Genomic DNA, 13,760 nt, shown 5'->3' on the forward strand with positions numbered 1-13,760 from the left:
ATTCGGGTTAACATGAATCGGAGTAAACCGGATAGAAGATTCGTAAATTGTAATCGATAAAAGAGAGAGAGATAGAGAGAGAGATCTGTGTTTTGTATAGTACGCGTGAGGTTCTCTTCTCTGCTGCAAACAAATCCTGGTAGGCGTTGATAGCGATTGGTTAATTGTCGGTGAATCAACGTTTTCTGTTACATATACCAATCAATCATCTTCTTCTTACTCTCCTCTCTTCTTCCTCGCTTACCTCCATTGGCTTCAATTCCGAGTTTTTCTTATTCGTCGCTGTTGTCTGCTTTTAGAGTTGTCAGATCTCGCCGGGAACAATTTAGTAATGGCGTTTTAGTCTATTACCTCTGAGGCCTTCACGTGAACGCTGGATTTTTTCTCCTTCTTCTCCAATCTCACTTGATCTCTTTATTGGATTCCGAGTATGTTTTGTTTGCCTCTCTTCTTCTATCTCCTCCATCGTTCCGGGTTGCTTCCACGGTTCGTTGCTTGATTTAGGGTTTTTTTTTTTTTTTGAATTTGGTAGGGATGGCGCTGAAGCGAGGGTTATCTGGAGTTAACCGGATTAGAGGAAGTAGTGGTGGATCTCGATCTGCCCTTGTGCTCCTCATCTTTTTCTGTGTTTTCTCACCTCTTGTCTTCTTTGTTGGCCGAGGAGTATACATCGATTCCTCTAATGGTATGCATATTGCTTTTACTTGTTGATACGTTTTCTGATTCGTGTAGTGCTATAAGGGATTAAGGGATTAATGGTATGCATATTGCTTTTACTTGTTGATACGTTTTCTGATTCGTGTAGTGCTATAAGGGATTAAGGGATTAGGAGCATTAGAATAAGTTTACCACTCTTTTGTACAGCCTTTAATATCTCTATTTAAGTTACACTAGCGTTAAACTAATTGCTTTGATTGACACTGATGTTATTCGGAAACTTGCTATTTTTCTAGACTGATAAAGTTGGCCTTTTCAATTTTGTGATATATGTCATTTATCTGCGATCTCTCCATCTGATGGAGCTTACTTTTCATTACTGCAGATTATTCAAGTGCTTCTGTGAAGCAGGTGGGCTGATACTCTTTAATTTTCTGCTTGTATGTTTGTTTTTACATGATTGAAGATGTTCTTTAATTGGACTTTTTTTTTTCTTTTTCTTTTTCTTTTTGCAGAACCTTGACTGGAGAGAACGTTTAGCAATGCAATCTGTTAGATCTCTCTTCTCGAAAGAGGCAAGTATAAATTTAATCTCTTCGTTGGGTTTTCTATGATGGGATCGTTTCTTACTAAATTTGTTGTCCAGGTACTAGATGTTATCTCAACTAGCACAGCTGATTTGGGCCCTCTTAGCCTTGATTCTTTCAAGAAAAAAAATTTGCCTGCATCATGGCGAGGAGCCGGAGTAGACACTTCCCTTGGTTATTCTGAGGTGCGGTTTTAATGACCTGATTTGACTTGTTTTGTTTTCTGTTCCAAGTTTCTATCCTCAGTTCTTTTGGCTCATAGTTATAACTTTTGATCTACTTGAAGCAGAATCAAACAACTCCAGATGTCAAATCTAATATCCTGAATGAAAAACGTGACAGCACTTCGAAAGGTAGTGGCTTTTATTTAAGTGGCATTCTGATCTATTTGAATTGACGTTTTCTGTCTCTGATTCTTCTATATATCGCTGATGCAGATGGTGGCCATCAGAAAGTTGAGACACCTGCAAAGCTTCACAGAAGGGTAATTTTCTTGATGCATCTAATATTTTTTGGAGACTTCTGTGTCTTGAGTTTTTTCATTACCAACATTCTTTTTTTCCATCTTGGCATTTCAGCAACTAAGAGAGAAAAGGCGTGAGATGCGAGCAAATGAGTTAGTTCAGCACAATGATGACACAATTTTGAAACTCGAAAATGCAGCCATTGAGCGCTCTAAGTCAGTTGATTCTGCCGTCCTTGGAAAATACAGTATTTGGAGAAGAGAAAATGAGAACGACAACTCTGATTCAAATATACGTTTGATGCGGGATCAAGTAATAATGGCTAGAGTCTATAGTGGTATTGCAAAATTGAAAAACAAGAATGATTTGTTACAAGAACTCCAAGCCCGACTTAAGGACAGCCAACGGGTTTTGGGGGAATCTACATCTGATGCTGATCTTCCTCGGAGGTAAATTGCTCCTTTTGTTTCTGTTAGTCTCCCAGAAATGCTTTCTATTACTTGCCTTCCTTTTTCTGCCAGCTCTACTTGCCTTCTTTTATTTCCTGGTATACTTCTTAATGTAACATCCTCTATAAATTACTTTTCATATAGTGCACATGAAAAACTGCGAGCCATGGGTCAAGTCTTGGCTAAAGCTAAGATGCAGTTATATGACTGCAAGTTGGTTACTGGAAAGCTGAGAGCAATGCTTCAGACTGCTGACGAACAAGTCAGGAGCTTAAAGAAGCAGAGTACTTTTCTGGCTCAGTTGGCAGCGAAAACAATTCCAAATCCTATCCATTGCCTATCGATGCGCTTGACTATCGATTACTATCTTCTGTCTCCGGAGAAAAGAAAATTCCCTCGGAGTGAAAACCTAGAAAACCCTAATCTTTATCATTATGCACTCTTTTCTGACAATGTATTAGCTGCATCAGTGGTTGTTAACTCCACCATCATGAATGCCAAGGTAAACCATTAGCTCTTATGACTTAATTTTTCCTAAATGTTTATTTTTTTGTATATGAACTGCAGAGCTGAAATTTGAAATGTTTTTATTCCCTGCTTGCGCAGGATCCTTCTAAGCATGTCTTTCACCTTGTCACGGATAAACTTAATTTCGGAGCAATGAACATGTGGTTCCTCCTAAACCCACCTGGAAAGGCAACCATACATGTGGAAAATGTTGATGAGTTTAAGTGGCTTAATTCATCTTACTGCCCTGTCCTTCGTCAGCTTGAATCTGCAGCAATGAGAGAATACTATTTTAAAGCAGACCATCCAACTTCAGGCTCTTCAAATCTCAAATACAGAAATCCAAAGTATCTATCCATGTTGAATCACTTGAGATTCTACCTCCCCGAGGTTTATCCCAAGCTGAACAAAATCCTCTTCCTGGATGACGACATCATTGTTCAGAAAGATTTGACTCCACTCTGGGAAGTTAACCTGAACGGCAAAGTCAATGGTGCAGTCGAAACCTGTGGGGAAAGTTTCCACAGATTCGACAAGTATCTCAACTTTTCGAATCCCCACATTGCGAGGAACTTCAATCCAAATGCTTGTGGATGGGCTTATGGAATGAATATGTTCGACCTTAAGGAATGGAAGAAGCGAGATATCACTGGTATCTACCATAAGTGGCAAAACATGGTAATTATCTCTTTAACTCTGTGCAACTAGTATCTCATGATGGTGTATTATTTATTGTGGTCTGCTCATTATGGTTTATTGTTGTTTAGAATGAGAATAGGACATTGTGGAAGCTAGGGACATTACCACCAGGATTAATAACATTCTACGGATTAACTCATCCATTAAACAAGGGATGGCACGTGCTGGGACTTGGATATAACCCGAGTATCGACAAGAAAGACATTGAGAATGCAGCAGTGGTTCACTATAACGGGAACATGAAACCATGGCTGGAGTTAGCAATGTCCAAGTACCGACCGTATTGGACAAAATACATAAAGTTTGATCACCCTTACCTTCGTCGATGCAACCTTCATGAATAAGAAAATCAAATCTTTGTTAGATGATTTGAGGTAATTACTTCTCTAATGTTCTGTTGTTGCCATCTCATTCCTCTTTGATCCACACATTGTTAATTGTTTATTCATATCTTTGTTTAGTCATTCTTTTCTTCTTCTTCTTCTTCCTCCTTCGGGTTATAAACAAACACTTGTGTTATTTTTGAGTTTCCCTTTTTCTAATGATAATATGTTTAATGGAAGATTCGGTTGAACGTCCCCTGTGACAAAAAGAAACCATTTTGTCTCTCTATATACTGTATATATATTTGCAAGTTTTAAAAAAAAATGTTGAATTGATAGGAAAATGTTAACATCTACAAGTCTACAACTAACAAAGAACAACAAATGTTTGTTATTTTAAACTTTTTAACATGTGTCAATAGTTAAGAATAATAATGATAGGATTGGCTACACATTTAAGATTTTCTGATTTTTTAGTATCCAATTTTCTTATCTCTTCTTTTATAGATTTTTAATTGTTATCATTACTCACCAAAAAGAAAACATTGTTATCATTTTTTAATATGTGTTTTTCTTGTAGGCAATGTATCAAGATTCAAGTACATTATTTTACATATTTAGTTGTCAACAGAGTATTTTCTAATTTTAATTATTTGTATTTTTGTGGTTCTATTGTTTTTATAAGCAACTATTTAATGGAAAAGAGGACATATTAAAAAATTTAATCATAAATTAGAGAGCATTAGACTATTAGTGGAGAAAATTAAACAATATTAATTACAAAAATCCTTATTATGATAGACACTAGAAAAGATAATAATAAAACCCAAATTGAGTGAAAAAAATCGAAGATGGGCTTAAATCGGACCGACGCTTATTAATACAAATCCCCCCTCCGTAAAGTCCCAAGACGAAACGAAGATCAACAGAAACACAATCTTAGCAGAGAACAAAAATCCCAAAGCTAAAAACCCTAACCCGACGAATCAATGGAGCGAGACGACGAAGCGAGTGGACCTATGATGGAGATGTGCACCAACGGCAGCGAAGAGACGTCTAATCGACGACCTATCATAAGTGGCGAACCGCTCGACATCGAGGCTTACTCGGCGCTCTACAAAGGTCGCACGAAGATCATGCGGCTTCTCTTCATCGCTAACCACTGCGGAGGAAACCTCACGATTCAGCTCGAAGCATTGAGGATGGCTTACGATGAGATCAAAAAGGGTGAGAATACGCAGTTGTTCAGAGAAGTTGTCAGTAAGATTAATGGCAAGCTTGGGGACACATATGGGATGGATTCGGCTTGGTGTGAATCCGTCGATCGTCGTGCTGAGCAGAAGAAGGCAAAGCTCGAGAATGAGCTCAGTTCGTATCGGGTAATTAGGTTTTTCTTTTCTAAAACGATATTTCTGACCTAATTCTTTTATCTGAATTCCTTGCTTATTCCGTGTATAATGATGACTCCCTCTACTGCTTGATTTCGATGATGCTGTTTGTTAATTAGTTTCTTGGAGGATGAAGTATGTGGTGTTGTTTTGGTTGCTACTGGCTTGCTTGATTTCGTAGTTGCATAAGTATTGATTTATCTTCCTAGTATGAGTATACAGACAAACCTTTTCATGGTTATCTGTATAAGGGTGACTCTCTTTCTGCTGATTTTGATGATTCTGTTTCTCAATTAATTGCCTGAAGAAATAAAGTATCTGGTGTTGTTTATGTGTGGTTCAGCCTGTGCATATCTCTTTTCTGGTCAGTCACTTGCTTGATTCAGTAACTGCATAGTTGTTGATTCATCTTCTTTATATGAACATCAGCATACATACAAATTTGACCCAGGAAAGCATAAAAATTAGCCCATTGTTATCTGTATGATAGCAGCTCTAATAAATGATTTTGTGGTACTATTTATCATTTGATTGCTTAGAGATTGAACTATGTGGTGCTCGATTATTTAATTGCTTGAATGTTGATTCGTTTTCTTGATATGTGTATACAGACAAATCTAATCAAGGAAAGCATAAGAATGGGTTATAATGACTTCGGAGATTTTTACTATGCTTGTGGTTTGCTCGGGGATGCTTTCAAGAACTATATCCGAACACGGGACTACTGCACTACGGGGAAGCACATCATTCACATGTGTATGAATGCGATTCTTGTCAGCATCGAGATGGGTCAGTTTACTCATGTTACAAGCTATGTGAACAAGGCAGAGCAGAATCCAGAAACCAGTGACCCTATTGTAGTTGCAAAACTGCGATGTGCATCTGGATTGGCTCATTTGGAGCTTAAGAAGTACAAGCTAGCTGCTCGTAAGGTCTGTTGTTTTGTCATATTTTCTCATGTATTTATGGATCCTATTCATATCCTGTCAGGCATTATATCTGAAATATAATCTTTCAACTTGAATATTGTCTTCTGCAGTTCTTAGATGTTAATCCAGAACTTGGAAATTCCTATAACGAGGTCATTGCTCCTCAAGATGTAGCCACCTATGGTGGACTCTGTGCCCTGGCAAGCTTCGATCGATCAGAATTAAAGGCATGTATCTATTCAGCTTTTATTTTACTCTGCCAGATTGTTTTCAATATTTGTTTTATAACGTAGTCTAATGTGGCAGCAAAAAGTCATTGACAATATCAACTTCCGGAATTTCTTGGAGCTAGTGCCTGAAGTGAGGGAACTTATCAACGATTTTTATTCAAGGTAACAAGACTCGCATCTTTTTTTTTTGCGTAGACCAAATTACAAACCTAGAATCAAGGATTATCAGAGTGAATATCACTGATTAGCTGTTTGTGACATTGGATTCTGATCTGTATTGCTTATGAAAGGTTACCATGTTTCGTCCAAAATCAACCGTTTTAAACTGCATTCTCGTTGAATCTAATATTTAAATTTGCTCGTTGCAGCCGCTATGCTTCCTGTCTGGAGTATCTAGCTAGTCTCAAAGCGAACTTGCTGCTGGACATCCATCTCCATGATCACGTCGACACACTGTATGATCAGATAAGGAAGAAGGCACTGATCCAGTACACACTGCCATTTGTGTCTGTTGATTTGAGCAGGATGGCGGATGCATTCAAGACGAGTGTCTCTGGTCTAGAGAAGGAATTAGAAGCCTTGATCACAGACAACCAGATTCAGGTCCGTTCTGTTTTCAGACAGAACTTGATTTTGTATCACTGTACTTTCAGAACCATATAATAGGGAAAACGTTTTTTTCCATCCCTTACAGGCACGGATTGACTCACACAACAAAATCCTCTACGCAAGACATGCGGATCAGAGGAATGCAACTTTCCAGAAGGTACTTCAGATGGGAGACGAATTCGATAGAGATGTCAGGTCTATGCTGTTAAGAGCCAACCTCCTGAAACATGAGTATCATGCCAGAACTTCAAGAAAACTTTGAAACTGATGACATCTGCTTTGCTAATCTGAGAGGTAAACGGCCTATTCCAAGATCATACGTTGCCTGTGGAAAAGAAAAATGATTTTGTTTAGTTAATGGTTAGAATTGTCTAATCTTCTTCTCTGTTCTCTAGTTCTCGCATTGTTTTGTCAAATTTTAGTTTAAGATTCTTTGAAGTATCTTTGGACTTTGGATGAGAATCCTGAGTGTGAATCTATAAACGCATGAATCACACTGAAAGTGAATTGGTCAAAGAGTACAGACATAAGTACACACACTTTGGTTTCATGGGACAGTAGAATTTATGAGCGATGCTCGTCTTTGTATGCATGGCATGTGGGTGGGATCAGATCTCATCTCCCAACTAATATACATTTCATTTTGTCAACTTAGCTTTGCGTATTATATGATTGTATGTGCGCAGATGTCAGTCTATAATTCATGACTTGTTTTTCTTATCTACACAAAGTTCAACAATCTCGAAAATTCAAAAATGAAGATTTGATGTCGGCAAAACGCTTCATGTAGGCTGCTAAGTGTGAACACTTGATTTTTTTCTGGTGTCAAAGAACTTTTGATATTAATCACTCGATAGCTACGTTTCATATTTATATGTAATTATCGTATTGGTACTAATAATTATTATTTATTGTAAGTAGTTGTCTTTGTAGTGTAAGGTTTCTTATGTTTTATTTTACTAGTATATGGTTTGTGTGTGCCAGGCAAATTCAAGGGTGATAAATTGAGGATTGGGAAGGAACAAAACGAGAAATTGGGCAAGATAACTTTATGTAAGAAGCTATTTTGTGTTTTTCTCAAAGAGTGGATGACATTTTGAGGAAGTAAATGTATTATTATGCTAAAGATGAATGAGACTGTCCATTATTTAAACAAACTATTCAATGATATTGCCTTTTAAATGAGTCTTAGGTAGCATCGCAATAACTCCATGTTTACTCAAAACTCACAAACCATAGAGTTAAGATTCCGCCAGATTTGGAAGATGGGCCAATCTAAAATTTATTCACCCCAGTACTCCATTTATTTTGAGGTTGTTTTGTTTTTTGTTTTTGGTTTAAAAGTAATTCAAATACAAAGTTTATTGATATGTGTTGGCTGTAAATCATAAATCGAATCTCATCTCATTATGCCGTACTGATATCTTCAAAACTGAAATATTTTTATGGGGATTGAAACAGACTAATATGTGTTTGGTTTACTAAAAATAAAGTAGGTGTCTTTAAAAAAACAAATAGACTTGTACGATCTCGTACGGTTTACGATGCAACAACAATATTCATCGTGAAGGAACGTGTTTAAAACGAAGCATATATGAATTAACACAACAAATAAAACGCTAAACTAACTAAGAATCATCAAATCTGTCACACATCCCACAAAATAAAATAAGGGATTTTAACAGAGAAGACGGGGGTAAAACGGTAAACTTCAAATGATAGATCATAAACTCAGGCTTCTTGATTCACATTCTTCACCACTTGAAGTAGACTTTTTTAGTAACGTCAAAAGAGTCAAACCCAACTTTTTCAATGGTTGTGTAATGACTCCACATCTCTCCCCTCTTTTCCTTTTTTATTCTTTCACTCTCTTATTTTAAAATAATCAGAAAAAACATTTTTTATATATATCTTCCTTCTTTTTTTTTTTGTTCTCGTCGTTTCTGTCGTCTTTTTCCTTTTTCATTTATTGCTCTCTCTCTCTCTATCTTCTGTTCATGGACATGCACCGAAGCGACAAAAGCTTTCTAACAGTTAGGGCTTTTTCTCCATCCATATCCATGGCTGCTTTCTTCTTTTTCATTTAACTTTCCTCGTTCATCATCAACTCTTTTCATGAATTTCAACGGTTTTCTCGACGATCATTCCTCCGGCGTCGACGGAGCCGGAGCCTCCAAGCTACTCTCCGATGTTCCGTACAACAACCACTTCTCTTTCTCCGCCGTTGACACCATGCTCGGTACCACCGCCATTATTCCTTCTCAGCACAGCCTTACACCTCATTCCCGCCCTTTCTCTTCTTCTCCAGGCCTCTCCCTCGGACTCGTAATCTCACATATATCATCCTCTCCAAATCTTTGATTTCTTCTTCATGTTGATTATAGCTAATTTATAATCTCTAAATTTGGCAGCAAACAAATGGAGAAATGAGTAGAAACGGAGAGGTACTGGAGCCGAATGTATCTCGTAAGACTAGTAGAGGAGAAGATGTAGAGAGCAGATCTGAAAGCGACAACGCTGAAGCTCTCTCCGGCGACGATTTAGATACCTCCGATAGACCTTTCAAGAAGAAGAAACGTTACCATCGCCACACTCCTAAACAAATTCAAGACCTCGAATCGTAAGTCTTCATCTTCCTGATTGTTTTTATTTTATTTTTTGACATCTGATTTCAAATACTCCCTTTGTTTTTTTTTGTTTTAGGGTTTTTAAAGAGTGTGCACATCCAGACGAGAAGCAACGTCTTGATCTTAGCCGTCGACTTAACTTAGATCCTCGTCAAGTTAAGTTCTGGTTCCAGAATCGCCGTACTCAGATGAAGGTCTCACCTACGAATCTCATCTTCTTCTTCTTCTTTTTTTTGGGAATTTATTTATTTTATTTATAAAGATGAAATTTTTTTGATTTGTTTACAGACCCAGATTGAGCGCCATGAGAATGCTTTGCTGAGGCAAGAGAACGATAAGCTTCGAGCTGAGAATATGTCAGTACGCGAAGCTATGAGGAACCCTATGTGCGGTAACTGCGGCGGACCCGCCGTCATCGGCGACATCTCCATGGAAGAGCAACATCTCCGAATCGAAAACTCCCGTCTCAAAGATGAGCTAGACCGAGTCTGTGCCTTAACCGGTAAATTCCTTGGCCGGTCTAATGGTTCACATTATATACCCGACTCGGCACTGGTTCTCGGCGTTGGTCTTGGCTGTAATGGTGGTGGTGGTTTCACTCTCTCCTCTCCTAGATTTGAGATTTCTAATGGGACCGGTTCTGGTTTGGCTACGGTTAACCATCAACCACCGGTTAGTGTTAGCGATTTTGATCATAGATCGAGGTATTTGGATTTAGCTCTTGCGGCCATGGATGAGCTTGTGAAGATGGCTCAGACGCGTGAGCCTCTCTGGGTTAGGAGCTCCGATACTGGTTTTGATGTGCTTAACCAAGAAGAGTACGACACAAGTTTCAGTCGGTGTGTTGGACCAAAACCAGATGGGTTTGTCTCGGAAGCTTCTAAAGAAGCTGGAACTGTTATCATCAATAGCTTAGCCCTCGTTGAAACCTTGATGGACTCGGTTAGTAACTAAAACAGTTAATTTTAGTTATGATGAGCCCAACAAAATTAAAATAAAGCACTAATCTTTTTGGTCTTTATAGGAGCGATGGGCGGAAATGTTTCCAAGTATGATCTCAAGAACTTCCACCACAGAGATCATCTCTAGTGGCATGGGAGGGTCACGAAATGGTGCACTTCACCTGGTATATAATTATGCATTTTATCATTTTACACGCACCAGACTCTTAATTGACCAAATGGGTCTTGTAGCTAATGTTGTGGTTTTGGTTAATTTAGATGCAAGCAGAGCTTCAATTGCTGTCTCCACTTGTGCCGGTTAGACAAGTCTCGTTCTTGCGGTTCTGTAAACAGCACGCAGAAGGTGTTTGGGCGGTCGTGGACGTCTCAATTGATTCCATTAGAGAAGGATCTTCGTCGAGCTGTAGAAGGTTACCGTCTGGTTGCCTCGTACAAGACATGGCCAATGGCTACTCTAAGGTAAAACGATGCTTTCTAGGTGGTGATGATTATTAAAAAACTTCATATAGAAAATACTAAATTAGCATATGGTAAAGATTTCACATTTTCACCTTTAGGATTTACCCTAGTGTAGTGATGGTTCACAGTTCTCTAGGAACCACAGCCAAGGCTCTTTGTTTTGTCCGAGAAATTATAATAAAGGTTTATTATGCATTGGGTTTATAACTTTAAATGAACTCATACAGTATAGTACTATGCAGGTAAAGGAACACGTTATTTAATTGATCAGAAGCATCTAAAAATCTCCGACTACTGTGCCCTTGGATCGTGCATCAAACTCATCGCTTATAATTTTCATTTTTCTTTTCATTCTTTTTCACTCAACTTTTCACATTACATGTTCATATAGTTTAGAGGTCCCTTTTCTTTTTTTAACATTTATTATTTGTTAAAGCTCACACTAGACCAAAAACACGATTGTGATAAATGAAACTAACGCATGAATGGTTTAAGCAAACTTATAGGTAACATGGATAGAGCATGCGGAGTACGACGAAAAGCGCATCCACCGATTATACCGACCGTTACTCAGCTGCGGCCTAGCGTTTGGCGCACATCGGTGGATGGCTGCGTTACAACGTCAATGCGAATGCCTCACCATCCTCATGTCCTCCACTGTTTCCCCTTCACCTAGCCCAACCCGTAAGCTCCCTAAAACGATTTAATTCTAGGATAGTATTTTTGTTCCATGATATATATAATCAACTCGAGTCTTCTCTCTTTATCTTTGCTGTTGCTGTTGCTGTTGACGTGACTCTTATCTTATCCTACCAGAAAGAAGAAGATTATTTAATAAATAACACAGACTGTTGACTGAGTCAAAAAGGAGAACATGATAGTTGTCATCCTGTAATTATCAATCATTAATCAAATATCGTTTTGTATCTGCGTTTCGTTTTGGATTCTAACTTAATTTTATTCTGTAACATTAATGAGAACAGCCATAAACTGCAATGGGAGAAAAAGCATGCTAAAGCTAGCGAAGAGGATGACTGATAATTTCTGCGGCGGCGTATGTGCTTCGTCGTTACAGAAATGGAGCAAGCTTAACGTCGGCAACGTGGACGAGGACGTTAGGATAATGACTAGGAAGAGTGTAAACAATCCTGGAGAACCGCCTGGGATCGTTCTAAACGCTGCGACGTCCGTGTGGATGCCGGTTTCTCCGAGGCGGTTGTTTGACTTCCTAGGAAATGAACGGCTGAGATCTGAATGGGATATCTTATCCAACGGTGGACCAATGAAAGAGATGGCCCATATTGCTAAAGGCCATGACCATTCCAACTCCGTCTCCCTCCTCCGTGCCAGCGTAAGCATATATATATATATATATATTTATCTTATATACTTCAAATTTTTTTTTTTTTTTTTGTGTGCAAAATATACTTCAAATTTTGCATGCAAATTTAAAAGCTAATTTATCAAAATTCCGGTTTAGTTTCTTACTTTAAGACTTTTTTTGAATTATTTTTATGAAAGTTTTTACTAAATTTTTGGTTTGGTTTTAAATATATAATAATAAAAATGGACCGGCTAAAATGGACATTTAATGTTTCAGAAATCAACTACAGTGTGTGAAAGGAGTCTGTTGTGTTGTGTGATGAGTGACCCCAGGATGGTGTTGTCATATGAATCTTGTCGCGTGTGATTGGAAAGTGACAAATCTAGAATTTGGAAGTATTGCTGTGGAAAATTTTTTTTAAAAAGTCAAAATTAATAAGACATTTTTGACCTTTTTCTTTCCTTTTTGGCTCTGGCTCTACGAAAAATATATTAAAAAACCTCTATTTTTCTGTATAATTTGTTTAGCATTATTGGTGTCTTTTCTTCTTTTTTTTTTACCCTTGAGCTTTCTGGCTTGTGACTGAGACACTTATGAAAAGCCACTCAGCTTTTAATTTATTGTTTCCTTTTTGGGGCATTTTAATTTTGTTTATTTGCAGGCGGTAAATGCGAATCAGAGTAGTATGCTGATACTGCAAGAGACGAGCATAGACGCTGCAGGAGCGGTTGTGGTGTACGCGCCTGTAGATATCCCCGCCATGCAAGCTGTGATGAACGGTGGTGATTCTGCTTACGTGGCACTCCTCCCCTCAGGATTCGCCATTCTCCCAAACGCGGGCACGCAACGAGAGGAATCCAACGGAGGGTCGTGGATGGAGGAAGGAGGGTCGTTACTAACGGTGGCGTTTCAGATACTCGTGAATAGTTTGCCTACGGCGAAGCTTACGGTGGAATCTGTAGAGACTGTTAATAATCTGATATCGTGCACCGTTCAGAAGATCAAAGCTGCTCTTCATTGTGACAGCACCTGAATTGTTTTTGGTTTTTGGACGGTGGAGAGATTGAGTCAAGAACGAACCTCATTTTCTGATGAGTCCGTCTTTTCGTGTGATGGTTCGGGTATTGACTCGATGTGATTTGTTCAACCAATCAAAACATAAACAAAAAGTGTTGTAATTTGGATTGGTTTTATTTTAGATTACCATGTTTGATGAAATGTAATTGTTTCTTCTTTTTTTTTTTGGCTTCTCCCTTCTTGTAATGTCTAGATAACTTCATGAAAGCATTATATGAAATCGTTCGTAACACCATGTTTTTATTTTATTCTTCTTGATATTGAAAATGAGTGATATATGACTGACAAAAACGTTTAATCATGTTCTCGTTTTGGATATAAAATCAAGTCAAACCATATATATGCTCTCAAGTCCGTGTTAACCTTTTTTTTTTTGTGGTAGTTCAGAATGTGAAAGGAAGGCAAAGAGATAGAAGAAGAAGGTTGGGGACATGAATGATGTCTCTTTATTTAATGTTCCAAGTAAAAG

General features: G+C 38.1%; 3 protein-coding genes across 4 annotated transcripts; all 3 read left to right on the forward strand.

The window, feature by feature from the left end:
* The first annotated feature begins 43 nt into the window (after positions 1–43).
* On the forward strand, positions 44–3,937 carry LOC17885148 (polygalacturonate 4-alpha-galacturonosyltransferase). Its single transcript, XM_023782272.1, has 12 exons — positions 44–139; positions 300–428; positions 533–685; positions 1,043–1,068; positions 1,173–1,232; positions 1,304–1,429; positions 1,534–1,597; positions 1,682–1,728; positions 1,823–2,157; positions 2,302–2,659; positions 2,764–3,342; positions 3,432–3,937. The coding sequence occupies exons 3-12, from the start codon at positions 535–537 to the stop codon at positions 3,705–3,707; spliced, it is 2,022 nt and encodes a 673-aa protein (XP_023638040.1). The 5' UTR covers positions 44–139; positions 300–428; positions 533–534; the 3' UTR covers positions 3,708–3,937.
* Positions 3,938–4,567: 630 nt separating this feature from the next.
* On the forward strand, positions 4,568–8,027 carry LOC17886187 (COP9 signalosome complex subunit 1). Of its 2 annotated transcripts, none has more exons than XM_006291084.2 (7): positions 4,568–5,065; positions 5,686–6,006; positions 6,114–6,230; positions 6,310–6,395; positions 6,602–6,836; positions 6,928–7,136; positions 7,806–8,027. In XM_006291084.2, the coding sequence occupies exons 1-6, from the start codon at positions 4,676–4,678 to the stop codon at positions 7,102–7,104; spliced, it is 1,326 nt and encodes a 441-aa protein (XP_006291146.1). In that variant the 5' UTR covers positions 4,568–4,675; the 3' UTR covers positions 7,105–7,136; positions 7,806–8,027. The 2 variants fall into 2 exon arrangements, with proteins under 2 accessions (XP_006291146.1, XP_006291147.1); XM_006291085.2 differs by having other exon boundaries at positions 4,569–5,065; positions 7,827–8,027.
* Positions 8,028–8,768: 741 nt separating this feature from the next.
* On the forward strand, positions 8,769–13,539 carry LOC17884746 (homeobox-leucine zipper protein HDG1). Its single transcript, XM_006290551.2, has 9 exons — positions 8,769–9,167; positions 9,254–9,462; positions 9,546–9,663; positions 9,758–10,411; positions 10,494–10,595; positions 10,690–10,890; positions 11,397–11,574; positions 11,874–12,241; positions 12,876–13,539. The coding sequence occupies exons 1-9, from the start codon at positions 8,958–8,960 to the stop codon at positions 13,245–13,247; spliced, it is 2,412 nt and encodes an 803-aa protein (XP_006290613.1). The 5' UTR covers positions 8,769–8,957; the 3' UTR covers positions 13,248–13,539.
* The last annotated feature ends 221 nt before the right edge of the window (positions 13,540–13,760 follow it).

This window comes from Capsella rubella, unplaced genomic scaffold (assembly GCF_000375325.1).
Source record: "Capsella rubella cultivar Monte Gargano unplaced genomic scaffold, Caprub1_0 scaffold_5, whole genome shotgun sequence".
NCBI classification, from domain to species: Eukaryota; Viridiplantae; Streptophyta; class Magnoliopsida; order Brassicales; family Brassicaceae; genus Capsella; species Capsella rubella.